The following is a 26,271-nucleotide window of genomic DNA, read 5'->3' as shown; positions in this document are numbered from 1 at the left end:
AAAGCCCAAAAATATAAACTTAACTAAAAAAAGTGTACGTTTTTTGCGTAATGAAAAGATTGCACTGTTAAAATCCTAATAAAATCCTTGATAATTTCAGGTTGAAGCCTTCGCACTTCGAAACATCAATTTCTACAAAATTAAATTCCATCAAATAGAAGTTTTATTCAAGCAACCTTTTCTGTTTGGCCTACAATAGTTCAATATCAACAAGAGCAACTATTAGATATCAGTAGCAAGCATTCCAGCTCTGGGCGGAGTGGGTTTTTTGACAGGGTTCCCCAGACGCACTTGACTGTCAGAACTGATGATTGGGATATTGTTCCTCATATGATGCGTTATCAAATGACCTACACTCTCAAAGATGTTATTCTTCGTCCGCACCCTCCCGTGCGGGTCGACTAATAAAAGATGCTTGACCACGCCCCCTTGGAACCCAGAAAGTACATATTGCTTTGAATCACTGCCAGCACCACCGGCGGCTGTTGTCAACTGCTTCTCTCGCACCAAAAAGTCGCCGTCTTTCTTTAAGCGCCTTTCACTCTCGGTTCGGGAGATAGCGCCGTGAAACCAGACCTGGGATCCTAAAGGAAGCACGCTTTCAGTTTGCGGAATAGCCACCAGGTTCTCATCGCATGACGAAGCCGTTGATGTTCTGTTTCCAGCTTTATTTACTGCATTACTTGTCGGCTTATTGTTGGATAAAATGTCCGGCATAGGAGCATTACCGATAGGCGACGCCACCAACCTTCCTCCTTCCGTTGGCTTCGGGGATCTCCGGTCAGGAACCCGAGGAGCGTTCTGATCAGGAGGGTTCAAAGCGGCTGAGGGGTTGTTCTGGACGTGGCGAGACTGATTCATAATATTGGCCAAATTGGATGCGGCCTGGGAGGAGCTACTGCTGTTATGGTCCGAAAATGTAACTTGTCCAGGGGTAGTTTTCCTAGGTGCTGGAACAGGCGGACTTGTGGACTGATAGAACGTGTGCATCTGGCGTTGCTGTTGCGTCATTTGCTGCTGGTTCGGTGACGTCATCGGGTCCATGCCATTTGAAGACGGGTAACTGTTTCTAAAATTGTTATTGCCACTTGATAACCCTGCAGCATTTCCCGTGTTGTTCAAGTCAGTTCTCACTGACATCGGTTGGTTCATGTTCCCTGGGAACCCATTTCCAGTTGGTGGCATCTGGCCATTTTGGTTCATATTAATATAGGGTGTCGGGTTTTGGGACACGAAATTATCGTCAAATCCATGATGCCTGGGCGCATTTTGGGAGAAGTACTGCGAATTTCTTTGACTGTTCATTTCAGGGAAGTTGCTGGCCATCGGCGGCCGAGTGTTGGGGGCTAATATGGTTGGGTCCTTTGAATGGCGCCGGTCAGCCATTTGGTTGTTAAAACTCGTATTTTGCGAGCACTGTGAAGCTGTTTCGTCTCCCCACTTCGACTCTGAACAGTTAACAGTTAAACTCAGAAGCAAACCTAAATTTAATGATAGACAAACATTTGCAAATGATCAGCGATGAGAAATTGCAGTAAGCGAAATCATGATTTAAATTGACTGTCGCGACTATCAAAGCTTCAGGATAAAGCGTACGTTTACTTCAAGATAACGGACATATATACCATTTTAATATTGGACAGTTATGTAGCTCAAGATACGCTATCAAGGTCGCTTTCTTTCTCATGGACCGCAATTGTTGTGTAGAGACTTTTACAATACATCTTTGGTGGACACTTTGACCCTGTTGTTTCTTTCACAAAGCAATATGCGAACATTGGATGAATCACCAGTTTAAAGCTCACTGCAAACACAAGTGAAATTTTGATATCCCAGGATCTAAGGAAACATTACATCAACCAGAGATACGCTGTCGAAAAAAGATAAAATTGCATCAGGCTTATCTTTAGTAATAATATATACCAGGAAAAACATCGCTCAATTAGAGCCAACAAATTTGTACATAAATGTAACGGACAAAAAGTAACGGATAAAAAAATCCAGAAAATTACTGGTCTCCCGTTAGGAGAAGGCAATAAAAAGGATCAAACAAAAGTACACACAATCAAATTGAACACGTTGAAAATAATCCAGGTGAGCAATCTACTCTTCAAAAAAACCGAACGAACAATCCAATTTCAAGTAATAGAAAAGCAGTTTCAACATCTACTTCTATCTCACAAAAATAAACATACCCGACAGATTGCCGGAAAATAGCCGCCATTGATTCCCATAACACCAATTGGGATTGAAGGAACAGAACAACAATGACAAAAATTAACTGTTGTACAAAATGTTTGAAAAGAGCAAACTATTTTGATTGTATTTCGTAGTTATGCATCCTCCTGTTTCTTAATGAGAGGATGCAGGGGCTAGTATCAATGCCGAAACGCATTAGAGTTGTTAATTAAGACTTCTAAGAACAAAGTTCAAGTACTGGGCATCTAAAATTGGGCTAAAAATGGGTTTATCATCTTTCAATTTTGATTTCGTTTTTCGATACCGATTCTGTTCACTTTAGATTGCTTTGCTAAGCAACTACTGGTTAAAAGCACCTTGCACTGAACCGGCGAAGAATGAAATTAGCTTAGAGAAGACCAAAAAATATTTCATGCAAAATGTTGAACAAGCTGTGAACTCAGGTAAAGCGGAAAAATTTTTTATTCGAAGTAAGAAAACATAGCAGGACAAGTAGCTGACAAATAGCAGACACAATTCAAAGAAGTTTCATTAACTAAACAAAAAATTGGACCTTGAATGGATTTGAAAAACCATTTGAAAAGAAAAGAGATTTGAAAAGAAAAGATCCAAAAATCGGAAAAACAAAAACTAATGTCAAAATGCCACATGTGAACAAAAAGCCACTAGGCTAGATGTCTCACTCTACTTTATAAAATGACAGCAAAAAATTTCACGCCGCAAAACCACTTGCTTTTTCGCTCCACATTGTTGCGGCGTGACCAAAATCATCACTTCAATTTGACTTCAAAGTCACGAAAATGCGTGAAAAATCGTTAAAAAAGATGGCGCCCAAATGCAATTCAAAATCTTTGAATGGTAAAAATAGGAGCGCCAGCTGAGAAGATGAGGGCGGCTATTAAACATGAATCAACTAACTTTGAACGAACTGCTCTCGAATGACTGGCAAGGCAATGAATTTAGAATACGGCAGGTGGGAGAACCTTTTGTGATGCAAAAACATCTTCCTAAGGAGGCCTGCCACCTTCCGGATCAGAGTCCTGGGTAGTAACCACTAAGGTATAGGGGCTATGACCGGTATTCTATCACAATCAGATTTACTTTAGCAACAGACTTAATTTCTGAATGCTCGCAACTTAACTCAATCAAAACAATCAAAAAGCCAATCGTGAAAAAGTCACTCGAAGTGAAATCGAACGACTGCTCTAGACGAAAACGGTCAAGCAACAATTTTGCATAAAACACATACACGTTTACACCAACTGCTTCAAACTTCTTTCGAGAGCAATTGAATTGTTCTAAAAAACATAGCCAGCAGACTGCCGGAGTAGCTGCAAAATAGCCTTGCGTGCCATAGATTAAAAATAGAAAAACATATACAAAATTGAGTTGAAGAAGTTGTCGGCACTGCTTAATAAACAATTACAAAACTTTGAGCAATAAAATAAATGGCTTGTTCAAAATAGTGACCTTTATTACACCTATGAGCTTTGCGGACCTGGAATACATTAAAATTAAACTGACGTTTTAAAGTGCAAAAGTCATTTTGTTGAGGTCATATATGATCAAAACCTATCAGGCAAATAACCTAGAAGCTTTTACAAAAGAGTGAGAGATGAAGTCACGCTTGAAGACGCCGTTAGAGCAAAGAAATTTAAAAATACTCAGCTTTGCTTTGAGAACAAATATTTAAAACTGAAAAAGAGCGTCAGGACAACGAAGCAAAAAACAGAACGGAAGAATTCCGCAACTGACTCGATGAGTCAGATATACTCGAGCAACCTATCAAAAAAAACACACAACAAGAAGAAAAACTAAAAATTGAGCTCCAACTCTATTAATAACGAATTAGTTGACGAAAACAAACCCATCTAGCAGACCTTTGAGAAACGAAAGTAAACGTTTTGGAAGTAAACGTTTTGAAAGTAAACGTTTTGAAAGTAAACAAGGTCATGCTTTTGTTGCCAAGAAAAGCCGTCTCTTTGGCTATAGTTAACTGAGAGAGATGAACTTAAATCTTGCGTGTTGTAAGAAAAGAGCATTGACCTAATCCAGCAAGAAAGAAAATAAAAACCAATTACATGGTCAGAAAACACATGACAGATAAAACAACCCATTCAAAAAAATAAGACTCACAAAAACTGACCAACTTGATACCTTTAGATATCCGTTCCCGGAAATCACTATTAGATCCGAAAGACACATTAAAAAAGCAGAGGGGACGGTTCTTACAACAGTGAACAAAATCAAATTTTCAGGACCATAACTGCTATCATTAAAAAAACTATAAACAGCTGGTGGATTGCCAGAAAATAGCTGCGATAGCTTCGTAGTCTCCAAAAATCTGCAGTCTCCAAAAGATAGTAAAAGAAACTGGCGAAAAAAATATCTTTTGTTAAATGCTGACGCGTAATATTTTGATTTAGAATATGTATAATTTATTGCTGTTTCTATTAGCTGCTCTTAAAAGAACTTCAATTAGATGACACACATTTACTTGACCTTGACCATTCACTTGACCATGAATAAAAGCAAAGTAAAGTCAATTTGAGAAACAGGAAGTAAATTTCTAGAGGAGTTTTGTCACATGTGACAAATACTTAATCACGCGAATGAAAAAAATTGCTCCACTAACGGTGAAAAATAACGTCACAAGCGCATTTTAGTTGAAACTGCATGAAAATATGAACAAACATAACCTACTAACGTCGAGCGAATTGCTCTCAAACGACCGGCGAGCGGTTGCTTTCGTCAATGCCTAGCCACGGTTTAGTGAGGCTATCTTTAGCTCAATTGACAAAAGGCTGGAAGACTAGTGAGCTGAAATGCTCTATGATATCTTAATGCCCACTGATCACTACCTCTTAATCCCCTTTCTGAGGCCGAAAAGTCTAATGGGTCTGACGAAAAATTGCATAAAAGACCAGCAGGGTTAATATAATTGCTACAAAACTTCGTTTGAGAGCAATCAACAATGATGAGTAATAATGAGGGTAATAAATGATGACACCACGCCACATAACAGCAGCTGAATTGCGGCATTAACAAAAGAGTTAAGGTGAGAGAGAAATAGAGTCTGAGTGAGATAAAACTAGAACGATAAAGAGAAGTAAAGAAACCCCAACCAACACAGAGAGAGAGAGCTAGGAATATTTTCCATGATGGCATTCTACTCTGCAAGTTCTAGTTTTCTAGCCTTGGTAGTAATTAAATCATTTAAAAAACTGAGAAGTTCAAACTGAGAAGTTTTCAGACTTCGCACTTCTTTTGCCTCTGCAGTTCTGTCATGAAACCCATCTGCAAGACTTAAAATTCGTTGCCAAGTAATGATAGTTAAAATCAGAATAGGACAAAAATAATCAAAATTTTTAAAAACGATTGCAAAATTTAACAAAATCTTGCTAAAATTTTGCTAACATTAATATCTTCAGAGCCATTGCATTGTCTCAAGAGACTATCCAGTATCCCTATTTCAAGCCAGAAACAGTTTCATTGGCTCGTTACAATCTATAAACTTAATAATACATTTCCAAAAACTTGAAAAAAGAAACAAAATTATATAAAACATAGCCGGCAGATTCCGACAAAATAGCCGAAATAGCTTCGTAGATCTGCAGTTTTAAAAAAGACATTAAAAAGACGGACCAAAAAATGGCCTTTTGATTGAAGGCTGATACGTTGTATTTTGATTAAAAATCTGTATAATTTTTGCTGCCTCTATTAGCTGCTCTCAAATAACCTTCATTTAGAATGACACACACCCATTTGACCTTATCTCTTTGAATTAAGACTTTAAAAAAAAGTCAATTTCAAAGTGATGAAGTCGTTTTTGAGATTGAGTTAAAGTCAAGTGTGACCAAAAATTTAATCACGCGAACGAACAAAAAATTCGCTCCACTAAGAGCGAAAATGACGTCACGCACGCACTTCAAATAAAATTGCATGAACGAAAAACAGATTTGAAGTCGTTGTGACGTCATATGCTCGTAACAAAAATAGGCTAATAATAGCCCCAGCTATCGTTGTGCGGCTAGTAAAAAATTGCTGAAACTCGTCATTAAAAAATGATAACCATCCCATTAACTCTAAATTATGCAGCAGCTTATTATCAAACCTTGGAGGAGGTCCCAAAAATGAAAAAAAAAATCTTAAACATACCCGGCAGCTTGCCGGAAAATGGCCGCCGTTGATTCCCATAACTCTATTGGGATTGAAAGAAGAAAATATTAACAAAAAATGATTTTTGTATAAAAACATTTTTAAGTGCGATTTATTTTGATGTCATTTCGTAGGTGAACATACTCCTGTCTGTCAGTGAGAGGCTACAGTGTCTAGTATCAATACCAATAAGCATCATAGATAGTAACTAAAACTTATGAGAACAAAGTTCTAGTACCGGGCATCTAAAAATGGGTTTTATGGGTTTATCCCGTTTCTATTTCTGACATTGATTTTTTAATACTGACTCTCTTCATTTTGAATTGCTTTGATGAGCAGCTGCTGTTTAAACGGACTTTGAGCAAAATGGCAGAAGAGTGAAACTAGCCTAGAGAAGTCAATAAGATTTCACGCAAAATGTCGAAAAAGCGGCAAAAAGGTAAAGCGAAAAAAAGTTCGACGAAGTAAAAAAATAGGAACGCTATAATAGCCGGCTGAGAATATGAGGGCGGCTATTAATAAATGAAATATTAAACATAACCCACTAACGTCGGGCGAATTGCTCTCAAACGACCGGCGAGCGGTTGGCTTCGTCAGTACTTAGCCACTATTTAGTGAGGTTAGCTTTAGCTTGATTGAAAGGGCCTGAGATTAGGGTAATAGACGATGACATCACGCCACATAACAGCCGCTGAAGTGCGGCATCAACAAAAGAGTTAAGCAGAGAGAGAGAGAGAGAGAGAGAGAGAGAGAGAGAGAGAGTTCGAGATTAAACGAGAACGATAGAGAGAAGTAAAGACACTCCAACCAAAACAGAGAGAGAGAGAGCTAGGAATTTTTTCCATGATGAGATTCGACTCTACAACCTCAAATTCTCTAGACTTGTTAGTAACTAAATCGTATAGAAGACTGAAAGTGCAAAACTCAAAAGAAAACATTTTTTGTCTCTGGATATTTGTCATGTAACCCATCTGCAAGTAATGATCGTTAAACTCAGAAAAGGACAAAAATATTCAAAAATTTTAAAAACAATGGCATTTTTTAACAAAATCTTGTTAAATTCGTGATATTGATATCTTAGGAACGATTTATTTCAGGAATTTATTTCACTTGTCAGTAAACTCTAGAGGAGGTTCCTGGGCTCTAGAGGCCAGATAAACCTATAAAATGACAAAAAATGTCAAAAAACGTGAAAAAATGGCAAGTTTTATAAAAACAAATCGATAAAATGTGATATTAAAAAGTTGAAAACCATTCCATTACCACTAAAACCTATGCAGCCAGATTTTATCAAACCCCTAAGCAAGTTTTCTGAACCCTGAGGCTGAAAAATCTTGAATACTGACAATAAATGTTTAGGGTAATAGACATCACGCCATATAAAAATATAAAAAATTAGAAAAAGAATGCTATAATTCGTTATATTAATATCTTCAGAACACCATTCTATTGTCTCAAGAGACTATCCAGTCTGGCTATTTCTAGCCTTAAAAAGTTTCACTGGCTCATAAAGATTCATACACTTGGAACAATAATTTTTTTAAAAATTCTCAAATTGAAAAAATTGCAAGTTTTATAAACACAAATCGATAAAATGTGATATTAAAAAGTTGAAAACCATTCCATTACCACTAAAACCTATGCAGCCAGATTTTATCAAACCCCTAAGCAAGTTTTCTGAACCCTGAGGCTGAAAAATCTTGAATAATGACAATAAATGTTAAAAAAAAATTCGTGATGGTAAAATCTTGAAAAAAAATTCATTACGTCTAGAAACTATACAGTAACCTATTATCAAACCCTAGAGGAGGCTCCTTGCTCTTGAGGCTGGATAAACCTAAAAAGATGACAAAAAATTTCAAAAACCTTGAAAAAATTTGAAAGTTTTTTAAAAAAAAAAGCAAAAATTGGCAATGTTGAAACCATTCTATTACCACTAGAAACTGCGCAGTAACCTACTATCAAACCATAGAATGGGTTCCTTGACATCTAGGGTTGATAAAACTCAAAAAATGACGAAAAGTTTCAAAAAGCTGGAAAAAAAATGTGAAAACTTGTATAAATTTGCGTGCGTGTTTTTAGCGAGCGGTTGTTCGTCAGTAGCTAGCCACGGGGGGGGGGGGGGGGGGGGGGCGTGGTGGTAACCGTCGGTTGGGGGAGGCAACAGCGCGGTGGGGGGCAATAGTGGGCGGTTTCAACCTCTAAGAACCGCTCTTCATACCATAAGTATAAGTCTCCAAAACAGTTTGAGCTGGAACAGAGCTGAAAGGCTCTATGAGCACGTAATGTCCACTGGGCGCTACCTGTTTATCCCGTTTTTGAGGACGAAGAGTCAAAAGCGTCAGACGAAAAATCGGTCAAGCGAAAAATCGCATAAAAAAGACCGACAGGACTAATATAATTGCTGCAAACTTCGTTTGAGAGCAATTAAAAAAACTTGAAAAATTGCAGATACTTTTAGAAAATTGCTAAAATTCGTGATAAAAACTTGAAAACATTCTATTACATCTACAAATTACGCAGTAACCTACTATCAAACACTAGAGGGGACTCTGTGGCTCTTGTGGCTGGAGAAATCAAAAAACGACAAAAAATTCGAGAAAATTGAAAACAATTGCAAGTTTATCAATCAAAAAATTGCTAAAAATTGTGGTAGAAGTTGAAAACTAATCCATGACAGAAACCAATTTTCAGTAATTTATGATCACACCTTAACGGAGTTTTTCTGAACCCTGAGGCTGAAAAAAAACCTGAATGACAATGTCAAAAAATGAAAATGCAAATTTCAAGAAAAATGCTAAAATTAGAATTCAAGACGTTAAAATCTTGAAAAACATTCGATTACATATATAAACAAAAGAGTAACCTATAATCAAACCCTTGAGCAAACTTGTGGGCTCCTGAGGCTAGAGGAAACTAAACAATGACAAAAAACTTTCAAATACTGGGGAAAAATACAAGGAATAGCAAGTTTTATTTTAAAAAAATTGCTAAATTTGTGATAAAAAAGTTGAACACTATTCCAATGCCAAAAAAAATTTTCAGTAACTTATTATAAAACACTTAATGAGGTTTTCTGGCCCCTCGCTCTGGAAAAACTTTGGATAATAACAAGAAATGTCAAAAAATAGAAAGAAAAAATAAAGTTTTATCAAAAAATGCTAAAATTTGTGATATTAAAAAGTTGAAAACTGTTCCATGGCCAATCAACAACATTTTGTAACTTTTTATCAAACTTTTAAGGAGGTTTTCTGGAAAATAGTCTTTAAAATGTCTCATTAAAATAAAACTCTAAAATTTTAAAAAATTGTCAAAAAAAAACTAAAATTCGTGATGTTAAAATGTTGAAAACCATTCCATTACCCTAGAAACTATGTAGTAACCTATTACCAAACCTTAGAGGAGGTTTCTTGACACCTAGGGCTTAAACGACTCACAATGACAAAAAAATTTAAAAAACTTCAAAAAATTATAAATTTGCGTGCTTTTGTTTTTATTACCAAAACACATAGCTCCTAAAATGGTCATTAAAAGTACTTATAACTTTAAAAAAGTCTTCATCAGCTTTAACAAGCCTCAATTTTAGACTGTTCCGACAAAAACTTTGGAAAATGACGAAAAAATCAGGAAAAATTGCAATATTTTGGGCTTAAGAACTCCTAAAAATGACCTTTTAACCTTAAACTACGGCCTTCCAAGTAACTTCAACACTGTAAGCACTTGAAGGGCTACTAAACGCGGCTAAGAGCCTCTAATGAAACTTAATGCCCGCTGGGCGCTACCTCTTTATCCCGTTTTTAAGGATGAAAAGTGAAATGGATTTATTTTCGATTTAATTTGATGGCATTTATTTTGATGGAGTGAAAGTCCGATTTATTTTGATGGCATTTCGTAGTTGAACATAACGTACTTCTGTTTCATAGAGAGAGGCTACAGGGGCTACTATCAATACCAATAAGCATTAGAGATGCTAACTAAGACTTATAGGAACGACGTTCAAATAGCGGGCATCTAAAATTGGGCTTTATGGGTTTATCCCGTTTCTACTTCTGACTTCAATTTTTTATACTGACTCTGTTCATTTTGAATTGCTTTGCTGAGCAACTGATGTTCAAAACTATTAGCAGAATGAGAGAAGAGAGAAACTAGCCCAGAGAAGTCAAAAAGATATCACGCAAAATGTTGAAAAAGCGGCAAAATGAGGTAAAGCGAAACATTTTTTTATTCGCCGAAGTAAAAAAAATAGGAGCGCTATAATAGCCGGCTGAGAAGATGAGGGCGGCTATTAAAAAGAAAAGGCCAATAATAGCCTCAGCTGTCGCCTTGCGGTTGTCTCCTCACAGCATCTCAGCATGCTAAATGATAGTTTGTTATCGTGGATGAAACGAATTCATTCTCTCGGAAAATTTAAAAACATCACGAAAAAAACTAGGGACGCATATTGAAATTCGAAATCAAAAAAGGTAAGTAACAAAATAAGGCCTGGTTCCCAGAAATCTTTTTAAAAGCAAACACTCCGTTTTTCAATTGTGAGTCCTTTAGACTCTAAGAACATTGAATGAAATCAATTAATTGTAAAAAGTTAAATCAAAGCAAGAAGGTGAAATCTAAAAAATCAACGCACCGCTAAAAAGAATTATTAAGTATGCCCAGAAATTCTCATATGCTCGAAAAATCGATCATGGAATCATCGGGAAGTAACGAATACGGCAAAAATATATAGCGAAACGGCAACTTGATAATTTGAAAAATACAAAACAAAAACTAAAAAGTAAACTTCTTTAATTGGCCTTGTCACTCCATCAAGGAATGAGACCTTCATTTCTAAACGAAACGGTGAAAACCGAATTTATAAAGTAAACATTTCAAATGTTTTGCTGAAAACAATGAAAATTGTTTCAAAATCACAATTATAACAAAAGTTTTTGTTCAATTTCAAGAAATTATTGCTATTTAATCAACTGTCAACAACACAAAATGGACATCCCTAAAATTCTTATTGCAACCAAACAACGCAAATTTTTGACCACCAACAAAATTTAAAACAGCAACAAAATTGAAACAAAAATGCTAACAACGCTCTAAATATAAAGTTTTATATTAAAGAAGCACGTCACGTGGAACGGAACGCGTGAGTTAATTAAGTCTGTTACCAACTACACTAAACAATTAGAAGTCCTCTCAAAGCGGAGGGAATAAATAATTGATAAGAAAAAACGCAAAAAGTAACAAAATACTTAAAAACAACGCTCTTTTCAATGGAAAATGGCTCTTTCTACAGGAAAATTGAAGCTAAGATCATGAAAAATAGTCAGAGGGACAAAACACGGTTAGTTCTATGCTTAAAACGTTCAGCACTGTCCTGTCGGAAAAACAAAACTATTCAAAGTTTAAGTCATTCCTTCATTAAACGGAGCAGATGAACAATAAACTTCTCTTGCTCAGAAACAAATTGTTCGCAGGGCAATTTTACTCACTTTTACTTTTAGGTCAAAGCACCGCCTCAACACAGCACTTCCGGTAAAAAAAAACAGCACCTCAATAAAACCAATACTCCTCTTTGAGCCCTAAAAACTAGGAATACCCCCGATATAGCTTCGCTCAGCATAGAACTCTGCAGCGATAATGACAAACTCTAAGTGAAAAGTATTTTTTCCAAGTTTTTGATCATAGCATTTCTTAGGGCAGTTCTATTGTCCTTTAATTTATCTCTGCTCAAATTCTCCGAAAGACAGACGAGATGGTTTTTAGCTGGCAGACTAAGTTTTTGATAAAAATTATTGCCTTGTATGGAGCCGAGTGCTATTATATTTGATTTTCAGAATTAAGTGTACCTCCCGACCAGATGAAACTACACCCCAATGAGGCCCATGTTGTTCTCCCATGACGGTGAGTAATCAGACTAACAATTGAACAATAGATGTTATGATCGTAATCAAATATTGTGGAAAACATTTCTGAAAATTTCAGTTACCTCGTTGATGCTCGGCGTCTGCAAGATTAAACCACAACTGAATGGGATGTCAAAACGTAACTTTCGGAACACTAGCGCAAAATTAAAAGGTTGTAATAATGAATTTAGGACAAAAAAAGGATTGGCCTCTTCACAATACGCACGAAAATTACCATTTGAGAAAATTCAAAGCATAAGGGCAGTCGTTCCCTTACCATGTGATATCATCTGTGGCCCGGTTCGTAGCACCCCATTAGTATTGCTAGGTAGTCCCCCAATTCCTCCAACTGCACCCCCCATCCCCATCTGCCCAGTTGGTGCACCTCCTCCCCCTCCTTGTATGTGCTGCTTGTACCTGTAGAGATAAGCAGAGATTAATAGTTTCGCCTGACATCGGCGACATTACGACGATATTCCATTTTAAAGTTCATGTTATATAATAAGGGTAAAAGATACCATACAACGTCAAAGAGTGTAATTGATGATAATAGTTATAAAATAATTTCTATAAAGGTTAGCATTTGTTCAAGATCTTTTCTAGCAGGTAATGAGAAAAGTTTGTTTTTTGACGCGGCAAGTTTTGAAACAGAATGAAGAATAATTTGTATTTTCAGAATTAACAAACATAGCTGATAGATTACCAGAAAATAGCCGCAATAGCTTCGTAGATCTCCACTCTAAAAATAACAGTTAAAAAAAGACATTCCAAAAGAAATACTCTCTTCATGAAGGGATGAGATGTTATATTTTCATTAAGAATATGTATCAGTTCTTGCTGCCTCTATTTCCTGCTCTCAAATAACCTTCAATTAGAGTGACACATATTCACTTGCTTGACCTTATCTCTTTGAATCAAAGTAAAGAAAAGTCAAGTTCAAAATCATTTTTGAGAGTGAGTTAAGTCACGCGTGACAGAAAAAAATCACGCGAATGAACAAAACAGACGCTCAAAAAAGAGCAAGAAATGACGTCACGTACGCACTTCAGTTGAATTTGCATGATAGAATTAACAAAAAGCGGATTTGAAGTGGTCGTGACGTCATATGGTCGTATTAAAAAGCTTGACGAAATAAAAAAAACATAACAGGACAAGTCCTGACCTACAATTCTAAGAATTTTCATTGACTAAACACAAAACTAGAACGGACTATGAATGAATTTGGAAAACCATTTAGAAAAAAAATCAGATAAAGAATCGAAAAAACAGTAAAAATCAATGTCAAAATACCTTGTGGAAAAACCACGAGAAAACGAATCTTTGTTCAAAGACAATTTTCTCACTCTACTCTAAAATTTGAAGGAAAAAATTTCACGCCGCAAAACCACTTGCTTTTTCGCTCCACTTCCTGTTTCAGCGTGACCAAAATCAATCACTACAAATTGACTTCAAAAACCATGAAAATGTGTGATCAGGTCTTATAAAAAGACAGCACCCCAATGCAATTCTTAGAATTTAAAAAACCAAGAGAAGGCCAACAATAGCCCCGTTTTCGCTGTTCGGCTATTAAAAATATTTGAGCACCCAAATTGTAGGTGACTGTTGTTACTACAATATCCCCCGCTCAGCACAAAACCATAAACCGCGTAGTGTCCGATGAATTGCTCGCGAACGACAGACATTGGGGCAATTTAACTTAGAGGTGGTGTAGCTCGGAAATGTTTTATATTAGCAACAAACTTTATTTCAGAAAGGGAGCAACTTAGATCACTCAAAAATGAAGAACTCAAGAGGTGAAAAGTCACTAAAGAAGTCAAAGAATGTTCTAGTACAAATGCGTCCAGCGAAAATTTTGCTCAATAAAAGCCCAACACATTTACAATAATTGCTTCAAACTTAATTCGAAAACAATTAATCATTTTCTGTCACCGAAGATATCCACAGCGCCACCTCGGATCCTCCTGTCCTGGTTTATTTTGACAGTCATTCACAGTTTGACAAGTTACGGGACAAATTTGATCATTTTCCTCACACGCTTCTCAAATAAAAAGCACTTTATTCGTTCGACAACTTAAAACAACTAATACGACAGTCCTCGGGTAAAAATACCAAATTATTTTTTTTTAAAATCCCAGACAGAACGCAAAAACAGAACGCCTAGTGAAAAATTATTTTCTGCAAAAAAGATACTTGTTTAAAAAATGGTTTGATACAAAGTTTAAACAATGACAAGCGATTTGGAAAAAAACGATAACTTAAGTCTCGAACATTACAAATGATATAGTTTTCAAACGCAAAAATAAATATTTTCGAAATGTCCGATTTATGTATCTGTGCAATCAAAAACCCACTATAACTCTACGTCACCATCATTTTCAGTAAAAAACGAAATCAAAATCACTACATTAAAATCATGAAATTAATTTAACGGAACACTATTAGAAAGAGGGCGCCATTGTACGAAACACTAACATAATTGGCATACTTCAGTGAGTTAAAAACATCTCAGTTAAAGACAGTGGTTGAGTAATTTTCAAACCCTTTTGAAGCCCACGCTAAAGACCGTCATTAATCAGCAGAGATCCATTGAATACATTGTCCAAAATTTATTTTCATTTTTCTGGAGACTCAAATTCAGTTCAACTTTATTCAACTGGGTGGTTATATTTGACGAGTACCTGAGCTCGAATGCCTGTCCGATGGTGGCGATGACATCAGGGGCTAAAGCAGGCACCTCAACTACATGACAAGCACGCATGTTGTCATAGTCCTTGGCCACGTACCCAATAAACTCGCTCGTTTCACCGTCACCACCTGTTCAATAATAAAACCCACATTTTCACATCTGTATGCCGCAGCCGAGTATAACATTAGGGTGGGATTTTATAGAGGAAATTGGGTGACGCCTCAACAAATAGACGTACCAGAATATATAATTTTATACGAAACTGACTAAAAGAGAAAATGAAAACAATGTAACTTTATGCGTTCAATTAACCTGAATTCGACATAGTCTAATTCTAGATACTATATTTTACCGCGTGTGGCCATGCCTCAGCGGGCAGTGGAGCTTGATACGAATCTATCGGAACCAAATGTGATATCAGTTTCCTCCAGAAACTACATTTTCTCTTTCGGCTTAACGCGATTTCTTACATATTTAAGTTAAGGTTCATTTCGTATTTTAAAACATGGAAGGTTTGTGCATTATGGAAAGTGCATTATGGAGCAATCAACCAACTAGAAAACAGTATCAACTTTTTCTCAATTTTGATTGGCCAGCAAAAAGATATCTATAGTTTGATACGTCTGCATTTTCACTAGCGCCATAAATTGATTTAATCAACAAGATCAATCACACGCACAACAAGGAAGCCGCAAAATTATCTTTTGTTTCATAGAATAGCTTGCACGTCTGCAATAACTCGCTCTTTAAAAAAATTGATAACCAAATTCAGAGCAAATACAGTTGCAAAGCCAATATGCCTCCTCAGTAGCAAAGATCATTTTGAAAACCAGCTTTTTATGATCCCTAGTCACGACCAGATGACTATCTTGCAAGATTTGTAAGAACAAAAATAATCGCCTGCACAAGCTAAAACCTGACTAATATGTATTTAAGTATCAGAATGCCGTCTAATGTAGATAAAAACCAAATCTCACGTAAAATCACAAGTTACGAATTTGACTTTTCTCTAAATGGGACGACTAAACTGAGAACTTAAACATATGTATATGATATGACGAAATGGCTCTTTTCCATTTGTGACCACTCAGTAAGTTTTGCATCACCCCCATTTACAGAGCACGTGAATTAAATTGTAAATAATTACAAAAATATGGAACGTGCGTCAGAGGTGTGCAAATAATATGCACCTTATTTTAAAACATGGGAAATTTGTTGAGTGCATTATTAAGCAATCACCCAATCAAAAAACAGTATTAGCATTTTCAAAATTGCTATTAGCCAGCAATAAAATTTGTATATGATATAACAAAACGGAGCTTTTCAATTTCTGCCCCCTCAGTAATTTATGCTATCCCCATTTACAGAGCACGAGTCAAAATGCAGTAAAAATATGGCACATGCGCCTGAGGGGTGCAAATAATATGCACCCACTTAATGGGGGGGGCACAAACGGAAAGATCCAGCAAAACTCTCAGCAACCCTAACTCGAGGATTCCTGCGACCGAACGTCGAATACAACTCTCAAGTGTTTGCTAAGCTGTCATATATATCTCCACGATAATGATATTAAGTTTGTATCATTATCTTAGTTGAATGTTTCAAATTAACAAACACGTAAATGCATTTTGTGAATAATGTTAAATTTGTGTTGATTTTCATTGTTGTTACAAGTATGTTCAAACGCTTGGTTATAATTTGAATTTAATTGTTTAAAAGAACCAAGTTACCCAGTCTCAACCAAGGTTAACATCACCATGAAGAATTTTGATAACGAATTTTGGCCCACCCCTTTAATGTACCTGTCCGTCCTCTAAAATTCATTGAAATGATTGAAAGTGTAAACATAGCTGGCAGATTGCCTGAAAATAGCCGCGATAAACGCTTTTGGCCTTCCATGAATTGAAACAACTAAAGAAAACATAAACCGACAAATGTCGGAAGAATTGCTCTTGAACGACAGACGAGGCAATTTAATTCAGGGGCTGTAGCCTGGATAAATTTTTCTTTATGGGTGCAAAAAACCATTCTCCCGCCGGTATTCGCACCACTGTCCTCCCGATCCACAACCACACGCACTAACAACAGCGCTACGAATCACTTACATCTGCTATGCTGCAACCGATTTTATATTAGCAACAAGCTTTATTTCGGAGCAATAGCGATCACACAAAATTGAAGAACGAAAGCGTGAAAAAGTCACTTGAGAAGTCAAAGAATGTTCTAGAAGAAAATCGCAAAATTGTCAAGCGAACAATTTGCATAGAAAAGACACACACGTCTACAATAATTGTTATGAACTTCGTTCAAGAGCAATTAATAAGATAGACAGATCGATCGCCAGTCCTTTAATAGACAATTAGTTTTTTTGGGTTAGATTCAGACTGTCAATTTTATGACACATAGGGTCTATAAGGAAAAAACCCTGAAAGAGCTTTTTCAAAATTGATATTAAAAACCAAAAACTCAAGACTAATACTCAAGAATTAGGGCATATAAATTTGACACTACTTAGATGCGCACTATTGATCTTTAAATAGTAAATGTTCATAAAATTTAAGTTCCATATTCGAGTTCACAAGTCATTTTTGAGTGAAGTAAGTCACGCAATTGACCTAAAAGCAGAAACGACGTCACGCGCACAAATTTTAACTGCAAAGCAGTAGAAGTCACTGAAGTCATTGAAAAGGTCATTTCCAAGAATCATCGATGGACACGACGAATTAAAAAAACATAGCCGGTAGAATACCGGAAACTACTCGAATCGTCGTGCATTATATCTAACCTAACCATACTAAATTTTTTAGGTGCGGGGGAGCTAGGTGGGGTGGGTGGGTAGATAGGTTGGGGAGGTGGGTAGCGCTGGGGTATTTGGGGGGGGGGGTAGGTGGGAGTAGCTAGGCGAAGGGAGGGGGGTAGGTGGGGGTAGCTAGGCGAAGGGAGGAGGTAGGGGTAGGTTGGGGTAAGTTTGGGGGGGGGGGGGGGGTGCGAAAGGGTGGGGGGAGGTAGGTTTTGGGGGGGGGGGTAGGTAGGTGTTGGGGGGGGGAGGTAGGTAGGTGTTGGGGGGGGGGGGGGGGGAGGTAGGTAGGTGTTGGGGGGGGGGGGGTAGATAGGTGATGGGGGGTTTGTGCGGTGTAGTTTAGATAATCAGGGGTGACTTAAATAGGAACAAAAATCTCAAAATGACCTCTTCACCTTGAACATTACCAGCAGTTCCTAATTACTATACATTACAAACAAAGCTACTGCTAAAGTCCAATGTTCGAAAACAGAAGTCAACAGTCAAAAACGGAGGTAAATGCTCGAACAGAAAGAAGTCAAAATTCAAGTCATGAACAAACTTGCTTTCTGCTTAAAAAAACCTGTAGAATCTCAATACTCCTCTTCGAGTCGTAAAAACTACGGTGTCCCCAATAATAGCCGCTGTCGCTTCGCGGCCATTAAAAATCATTCGCTGGAATAAAAATGCTTGAAACCGCATCTTGCACTCACATACTAAATAGAGAACAAATATTTAGGTAAAGCACCGCTTTATCATAATTACTGTTGGTGATGAAGCAAGCCGAGCTTTGAAAAAGGTCAAGTCAGCTAAAATTTTCCGAGATAGCCGTATTATAATTTGTGCCTGGTAGGCCGGTAAGCGCGCTTCGCCGCGATAACCGGCCCGCGGTTTCGGATTACAGGAGAGGCACGGCCATGGATAGGGGTCTACTGGGTCTCGAAATCACTTAGAAAAGATAAGATCTCTTAGAAATAGTCTTATGCTTGTTTCTTCGGTGCACTGGAATACACTATTAATTGAAAATACTATACTCTATCTTCCGTTCACCATAACTACTGACCAGATGCAAATGAGATAGAGCTCATCTCGTGTTTTAGAAGAGGCGGGGGTTGTTGGGGCTGCTGCAGCTGTGGTTGGAGTTGAGAGGCTGCAGCTGCAACCGAGGACACTGACATGAGGGTGATTGCCTCTGTGGAAATTGAGAGAAGTACTCGAGATCCAGCACTGGGGGGAGTTACATACTGTGTGTCTATCATGCTACCTAGGTTCACTCCCCCATTGCCTGAAACAGGAATTTTAATTGATACTAAATCAAAGTCGAAGAACAGTCTGATCAGAACTGTACATTCATCATCATCATCATATGTGTGTTCATTTTCACAGCTTTAAGTTCCCAAACAGACAGCTTAATGGGTACTTAACCACTTTTGAAGATCAGAAGTCTACCCAGAAATGCGGATTCATCAGGTTAATTTTCATAAATTTTGTTATCTAATTTTTTTTGTCAAATAATGGGACGTTTAGGGTTACTTTGTTATCATTAGAAAGACTAAATTGTTACAAAAAAAGTTCCAAAGCTTAATATTTAGAAACTCAATAATTACAATTACTGATCTCAACTGAGCCCACATTTTCAAGTTACATTTCAAGTATACGAAATCGCTTTATGCTTTACCAGTCTTCCTTGTTGAGCATCGATTAATTCAGCAATTTTAGCGCAGTATTGAGGTTGACTTTCTCCCACATGATTTTTACTCTTACTGTTTTTTACTCTTACTGATAGTTACAAATAGTCTGCATACTCTTGTCGCAAAATGTTCACAAGCAGTTTCGTGAACTCATAACGGTGAAGCTCCTTAATGCTTAAGGCTTTAAAATCCCCACTGATTACTGAAACGCGTTCGAACGGCTGCAGTCTAAAGGTAACTCTTGTGCAATTTTTTGGGACAAGCTAACTTTCTAAGCTGCTTAGCTTGCTGTTGCATACTTTAACACTCCGTAATGGAAAATTGTCTGGAAATGAATAAACTAAAACGCTTGAAACATAGCCGGCAGATTGCCGGAAAATAGCCGCCGTTGACGCGCTTGATGCACATCGGGATTGAAACAGAAAAAAAAAAGAGGCGACAAGTTGACAATTTTTTTTCTGTTTCTTTTCAGTGTCAAAAAATGTTCTAATTTGGCGTGCAGTTTCAGTTAGATTCCAAAACTCACTTAATTCAGCTTCTAATCTGAAATCTAATAAGCTTAATACCAATATCAGCTAGCAAACACTAATGAACTTTGATAACCTAATTCTCAATGACTTAAGAACCGGGCTTTATCGGTTTATCTCGTTTTTGATATTGCTATTTTGTCATTGACCGTATCCACTACATTGCGTAGTTCAATGCGTGAAAAAATTTAGAATCCATTCAGTTGAAACAGTGAGTGAGGTGAGTCAGAAGTCAAATGTGAAAATCGTGACTTACGTAAAACGAAAAACGTGATCAAAAGTTAAAGCGAATTAAAAAAAAGAAGAGCGCCAGAAAAGCCGTTTGAGAGGCTGACGACTGCTATCAAAAATACTAGTAAGGAAAAAAGCCACCACTGATTCCGATATACACGATTAGGATTGAAAACAATCGACTAAAGTCGGGCGAATTGCTCTCAAACAACTGGCGAGCTGTTGGTTTCGTAAGTATCTAGCTACGATTTGGAGAGGCCAGCTTCAGCTTAACCGAAGGGGCGTAAGCTGAGGGGATAGGGGTGGTTGGTGGGACGCGTGGTTACGAGGGGGGTACGGAGGGCGGAACGATGTGCACGGAGTGAAGGAGGCATAAGTTCAGACCATGAATATGACTCCAAAAAAGCGTCGGCGAATCGCATAATTAGAGATTAGTGAGCCGACAGGCTCTGAGAGAACTTAATTCCCCTCGGGCGCTACTAGTGTATCCCATTTTTGAGGACGAAAAATCGCATAAAAGAGACCACACGACTAATATATACTGAACGGCAAAAATAAGTTAGCACCCCCTAGCTTTAAGAAGTAATAATTCAAATTTTGAGGCAATAATGCTCCATCTTAAAATTACGTTCTGAAAAGCTTTCTCACTGATCCCGACACGAGTCCTTTCGCCTGCGCATGAAATTCAGAGAAAACGCAACGTTCACCTGCCAGAAATCCCAATGTAAAAATTATGATTAACTCCATCTACGTTTCACGTCTAAAAAGAAAGCTGTCACAAGATTTGACAAGTTTTCAGTTTTGCTCAACTATGGCTAAGTTTGCACTTGTGATTAACAATTGAGAGAGAAAATATGTGAATAAATTGTGATCTTGTGACAACTTCCTTTTCATTGTGAAACTTGGATAAAGTTCATCAACTTTATATTGGGATTTCTGGTAAATGAACATTGCCTTTTATCTGAATTTCACAGGTAGACGAGAGGACTAGTGTAGGGGATCGATGTGTTAAATTGTTCTCAAAATATGATTTTAATTTGAAGCAATATTGCCTCAAAAATTGAATTTTTACATCGTAAAAGGCGTGCTAACTTACCTTTAACGTTCAGTATAAATTCTACAAACTCTGCCAGAGAGCAATTAACAAGAACACAAAAATAATTTAAAAAAATTAAGCGGAGAGAGAGAGAGAACAAAGGGGATTAGTATCAATAATAATAGACATTAGAAAGGATAACTAACACTCATTAGATTAAAGTTCAAATACCGGGCATCTGAGCTTTATGAGTTTATCCAGTTTCTATTTTTTTTTTCATTTTTCGATTTTGACTGTGTTCATTTTAAATTGCTTTGCTAAGCAATTGCTAATTAAAAGCACTTTGAGGAGAATGGAAAAATATTTAAACTAGCTTAGAGAAGTCCAAAAGATATGCAGAATGTTTAATGCCGCCAAGATCAGGTAAAACAAAACAATTTGTTTGACGCAGTAAAAGACAATTGTGATCACAATAGTAGCTAGCTGAAAGGAACGCGGCGGCTATTAAGAATCGTTACCTCCTTTTTGAAGTTGAAGAAACAAATTGAGACTTAATTCAGATTTCTTCTTGTTTCTCCAAAAATATGTCCGACGGTTGATTATAGGCGTCAACGACTCAGCTATGTCATGAATACTCAACTTCAATTTGTTAAAATCAATTTTGGTCACATTAATTGGAATGAATTAATGAAGTTTTAAGAGTTATGATGAACATCTGACCCGTGAAATACAAATACAGTAAGCTCGCATAATTCAAAGTTCTAGAAGAAAATGTTAACAAAAATCAACAAAAATGAGCACGGTCGATTATTGTATACAACAAAATGGATGTCGCGCTTTTTCTCCACAATCTTTTTGACCCCACTATGACTTAACCTCGATTATTTTACCCCGCTATCATCTCACCCCGCTTTTAATTCCTTGTATAATTAGCACAATTATCATTCAAAAACATAGCTGACAGATTGCAGGATAATAGCCGCGATATAGCCAGCTGAAATTCCTAGTTACCCAAGACCACGCAGACCAGAGATAAAAAGCTTTAAAGACTGAAATTGAATTCATATTCTGAGATTATTTTCAGACAGAACTTCACACTGAAATTTTTTTCTGCCGTCAAAATCATTAAACTGCTTTACTATATACTGAAATCTCTAAACACAACACAATTTAACGATAACGTAGTTAGCAGAAGTCCCTTTTTATTTTTAGGAAGAAAACAATCGGAAGAAAATTTTATCAAGTGATTCTTTAAGAAATTTGTTGATGTTTATTACTTTATTTTGTTTGAATGATTTGAAGTATTTTTTGTTTCATGTATATTTAACCGTATGGTTATAATTTTAATTTACTTGTTGCAAAAAAGCAAACTTTTAATAATATGAATAGCACATGGCCAGTTTAAAAACCATCACCTATCAAAATGAAAAACATTAAATTATTTCACCTATGCTTTCCCGTACCTAACTCTAAAGCAAATTCAGTACTGAGTCAAGAGTCTAATTCAGGTCACATTTTTCACTGAATTTGTCTGATTCAGAGCTAATTCAAAAATTTAACCTAATTCTACATATTTAAAGCTAATTCAAATTCAAATAAAAATATTTAAACTAGCTTAGAGAAGTCCAAAAGAAATGCAAAATGTTTAATGCCGCCAAGACCAGGTAAAACAAAACAATTTGTTTGACGCAGTGAAAGACAATTGTGATCACAATAGTAGCTAGCTGAAAGGAACGCGGCGGCTATTAAGAATCGTTACCTCCATTTTGAAGTTGAAGAAACAAATTGAGACTTAATTCAGATTTCTTCTTGTTTCTCCAAAAATATGTCCGACGGTTGATTATAGGCGTCAACGACTCAGCTATGTCATGAATACTCAACTTCAATTTGTTAAAATCAATTTTGGTCAAATTAATTGGAATGAATTAATGAAGTTTTAAGAGTTATGATGAACATCTGACCCGTCAAATACAAATACAGTAAACTCGCATAATTCAAAGTTCTAGCAGAAAATGTCAACAAAAATCAACAAAAATGAGCACGGTCGATTATTGTATACAACAAAATGGATGTCCCGCTTTTTCTCCATTATCTGTTTGACCCCACTATGACTTAACCTCGATTATTCTACCCCGTTATCATTTCACCCCGCTTTTAATTCCTTGTATAATTGGCACAATTATCATTCAAAAACATAGCGGACAGATTGCAGGATAATAGCCGCGATATAGCCAGCTGAAATTCCTAGTTACCCAAGACCACACAGACCAGAGATAAAAAACTTTGAAGACTGAAATTGAATTCACATTCTGAGATTATTTTCCGATCGAACTTCACACTGAAAATTTTTTCTGCCGTCAAAATCATTAAACTGCTTTACTATATACTGAAATCTCTAAACATATAACACAATTTAACGATAACGTAATTAGCAGAAGTTATTTTTAGGAAGAAAACAATCCGAAGAAAATTTTATAATGTGATTCTTTAAGAAATTTGTTGATGCTTATTTTTATTACTTTATTTTGTTTGAATGATTTGAAGTATTTTTTGTTTCATGTATATTTAACCGTATGGTTATAATTTTAATTTACTTGTTGCAAAAAAGCAAACTTTTAATAATATGAATAGCACATGGCCAGTTTAAAAACCATCACCTATCAAAATGAAAAACATTAAATTATTTCACCTATGCTTTCCCGTACCTAACTCTAAAGCAAATTCAGTACTGAGTCAAGAGTCTAATTCAGGTCACATTTTTCACTGAATTTGTCTGATTCAGAGCTAATTCAAAAATTTAACCTAATTCTACATATTTAAAGCTAATTCAAATTCAAATAAAAATATTTAAACTAGCTTAGAGAAGTCCAAAAGAAATGCAAAATGTTTAATGCCGCCAAGACCAGGTAAAACAAAACAATTTGTTTGACGCAGTGAAAGACAATTGTGATCACAATAGTAGCTAGCTGAAAGGAACGCGGCGGCTATTAAGAATCGTTACCTCCATTTTGAAGTTGAAGAAACAAATTGAGACTTAATTCAGATTTCTTCTTGTTTCTCCAAAAATATGTCCGACGGTTGATTATAGGCGTCAACGACTCAGCTATGTCATGAATACTCAACTTCAATTTGTTAAAATCAATTTTGGTCAAATTAATTGGAATGAATTAATGAAGTTTTAAGAGTTATGATGAACATCTGACCCGTCAAATACAAATACAGTAAACTCGCATAATTCAAAGTTCTAGCAGAAAATGTCAACAAAAATCAACAAAAATGAGCACGGTCGATTATTGTATACAACAAAATGGATGTCCCGCTTTTTCTCCATTATCTGTTTGACCCCACTATGACTTAACCTCGATTATTCTACCCCGTTATCATTTCACCCCGCTTTTAATTCCTTGTATAATTGGCACAATTATCATTCAAAAACATAGCGGACAGATTGCAGGATAATAGCCGCGATATAGCCAGCTGAAATTCCTAGTTACCCAAGACCACACAGACCAGAGATAAAAAACTTTGAAGACTGAAATTGAATTCACATTCTGAGATTATTTTCCGATCGAACTTCACACTGAAAATTTTTTCTGCCGTCAAAATCATTAAACTGCTTTACTATATACTGAAATCTCTAAACATATAACACAATTTAACGATAACGTAATTAGCAGAAGTTATTTTTAGGAAGAAAACAATCCGAAGAAAATTTTATAATGTGATTCTTTAAGAAATTTGTTGATGCTTATTTTTATTACTTTATTTTGTTTGAATGATTTGAAGTATTTTTTGTTTCATGTATATTTAACCGTATGGTTATAATTTTAATTTACTTGTTGCAAAAAAAGCAAACTTTTAATAACATGAAAACCACATGGCCAGTTTAAAAACCATCAGCTATCAAAATTGAAAAACATTAAATCATTTCACCTATGCTTTCCCGTACCTAACTCTAAAGCAAATTCAGTACTGAGTCAGAGTCTGATTCAGGTCACATTTTGCACTGAATTTGTCTGATTCAGAGCTAATTCAGTGATTAATTCTGAATTATCTTCTGATTAAGAAAAATACTGAATATTTTGTCTGAATTTTGCTCTGATTCAGAAAAAATCAGAAATCGCGTTGCAGTTGGTTCTGAAATTCTTCTGAACCAGTACTAAAACTTGAAAAATCTCTGAAATTGTTCTGAATCAGACCTGGTTGTTACTGAGCTTTAGGTACGGGTTATTAATAATACAATGGGACATGTCCGTATTGAGACTAAGTTATGAGACAACCAAAAAAACAACAGATACCAAAAAATAAATAACTCACTAAATTTCATCAGAATACAGAGTGATTAAATCAAAAAAACACAAAACTTTAAATAGGTTTCCTTCTGCCACATTAGAAAACAAACCAAGGTGACCAGTAAGTTTTGACGTTAAGCAATCAGACAAATGGATGAGCAAATTCGGGAAAAACTCAATTCACTAAAATTTTACGAAATTGCATTCTGATAAGCATAAAGACCAAACGCTACCAACTCATTAAATAGGTTTGTGTGAGCCTAATTAGAAAGCACATCGTACGTAGCTATAATTAAGGAGATTATGTGCGCGCAAAATACCTATCGTTAAGGACATAGCATAAAAGTTAACATCAATTTGCTACCCATTGACCTTTGAACTTCGTATTAAAAACTTCCTTTTTTCCACGCAAACGTGACTAAGGTCACTACTACAATTTTACTTCTCATTGACAACAAAAAGTCGCAAAATGTGAACAGTTCTTTAAAAAAAAATCCGCGCCCCGATGCAATCATAATTCTTTGGACTGTAAAAAAACCAAGGTGAGACCAATAACAAAAGCTTCGCTATCACTTCGCGCCTATTAATAAGGGATACGTATGTTCAGTTGAAGAGATGAGAAGACTAATACTCAAAATCGATTCGTAAGATTTGGAGAAGGGTTTTGGTGTGAAAATATTTGTAAAAATATGGCCGGTGAAATGATTCGGGTGAAAAGAAGGACCAACAAGAAGTGAAATATGGATTGATAACAATACGCGATTTTACGAATCAGATGATA

The 26,271-nt window shown here is 36.3% G+C and overlaps 1 protein-coding gene across 2 annotated transcripts in view; it reads right to left on the bottom strand.

Moving 5' to 3' along the window:
- Positions 1 to 94: 94 nt before the first annotated feature.
- Positions 95 to 26,271, bottom strand: part of LOC142349340 (SHC-transforming protein 1-like) — a 35,677-nt gene continuing 9,500 nt past the window's right edge. For both annotated transcript variants that reach the window (XM_075400819.1, XM_075400820.1), the window contains 4 exons: positions 18,777 to 18,998; positions 14,927 to 15,062; positions 12,526 to 12,665; positions 95 to 1,448 (listed from right to left, as the gene is read on the bottom strand). In XM_075400819.1, the coding sequence (XP_075256934.1) occupies positions 223 to 1,448; positions 12,526 to 12,665; positions 14,927 to 15,062; positions 18,777 to 18,998 (1,724 nt within the window). In that variant the 3' untranslated portion in view covers positions 95 to 222. The remainder of the gene's footprint in view (positions 1,449 to 12,525; positions 12,666 to 14,926; positions 15,063 to 18,776; positions 18,999 to 26,271) is intronic.

This window comes from Convolutriloba macropyga, chromosome 11 (assembly GCF_964194025.1).
Source record: "Convolutriloba macropyga chromosome 11, txConMacr16.3, whole genome shotgun sequence".
Lineage (NCBI taxonomy): Eukaryota > Metazoa > Xenacoelomorpha > Acoela > Convolutidae > Convolutriloba > Convolutriloba macropyga.
Note: the sequence above shows the minus strand (reverse complement) of the source record. Positions and strands in the feature narration are given on the sequence as shown.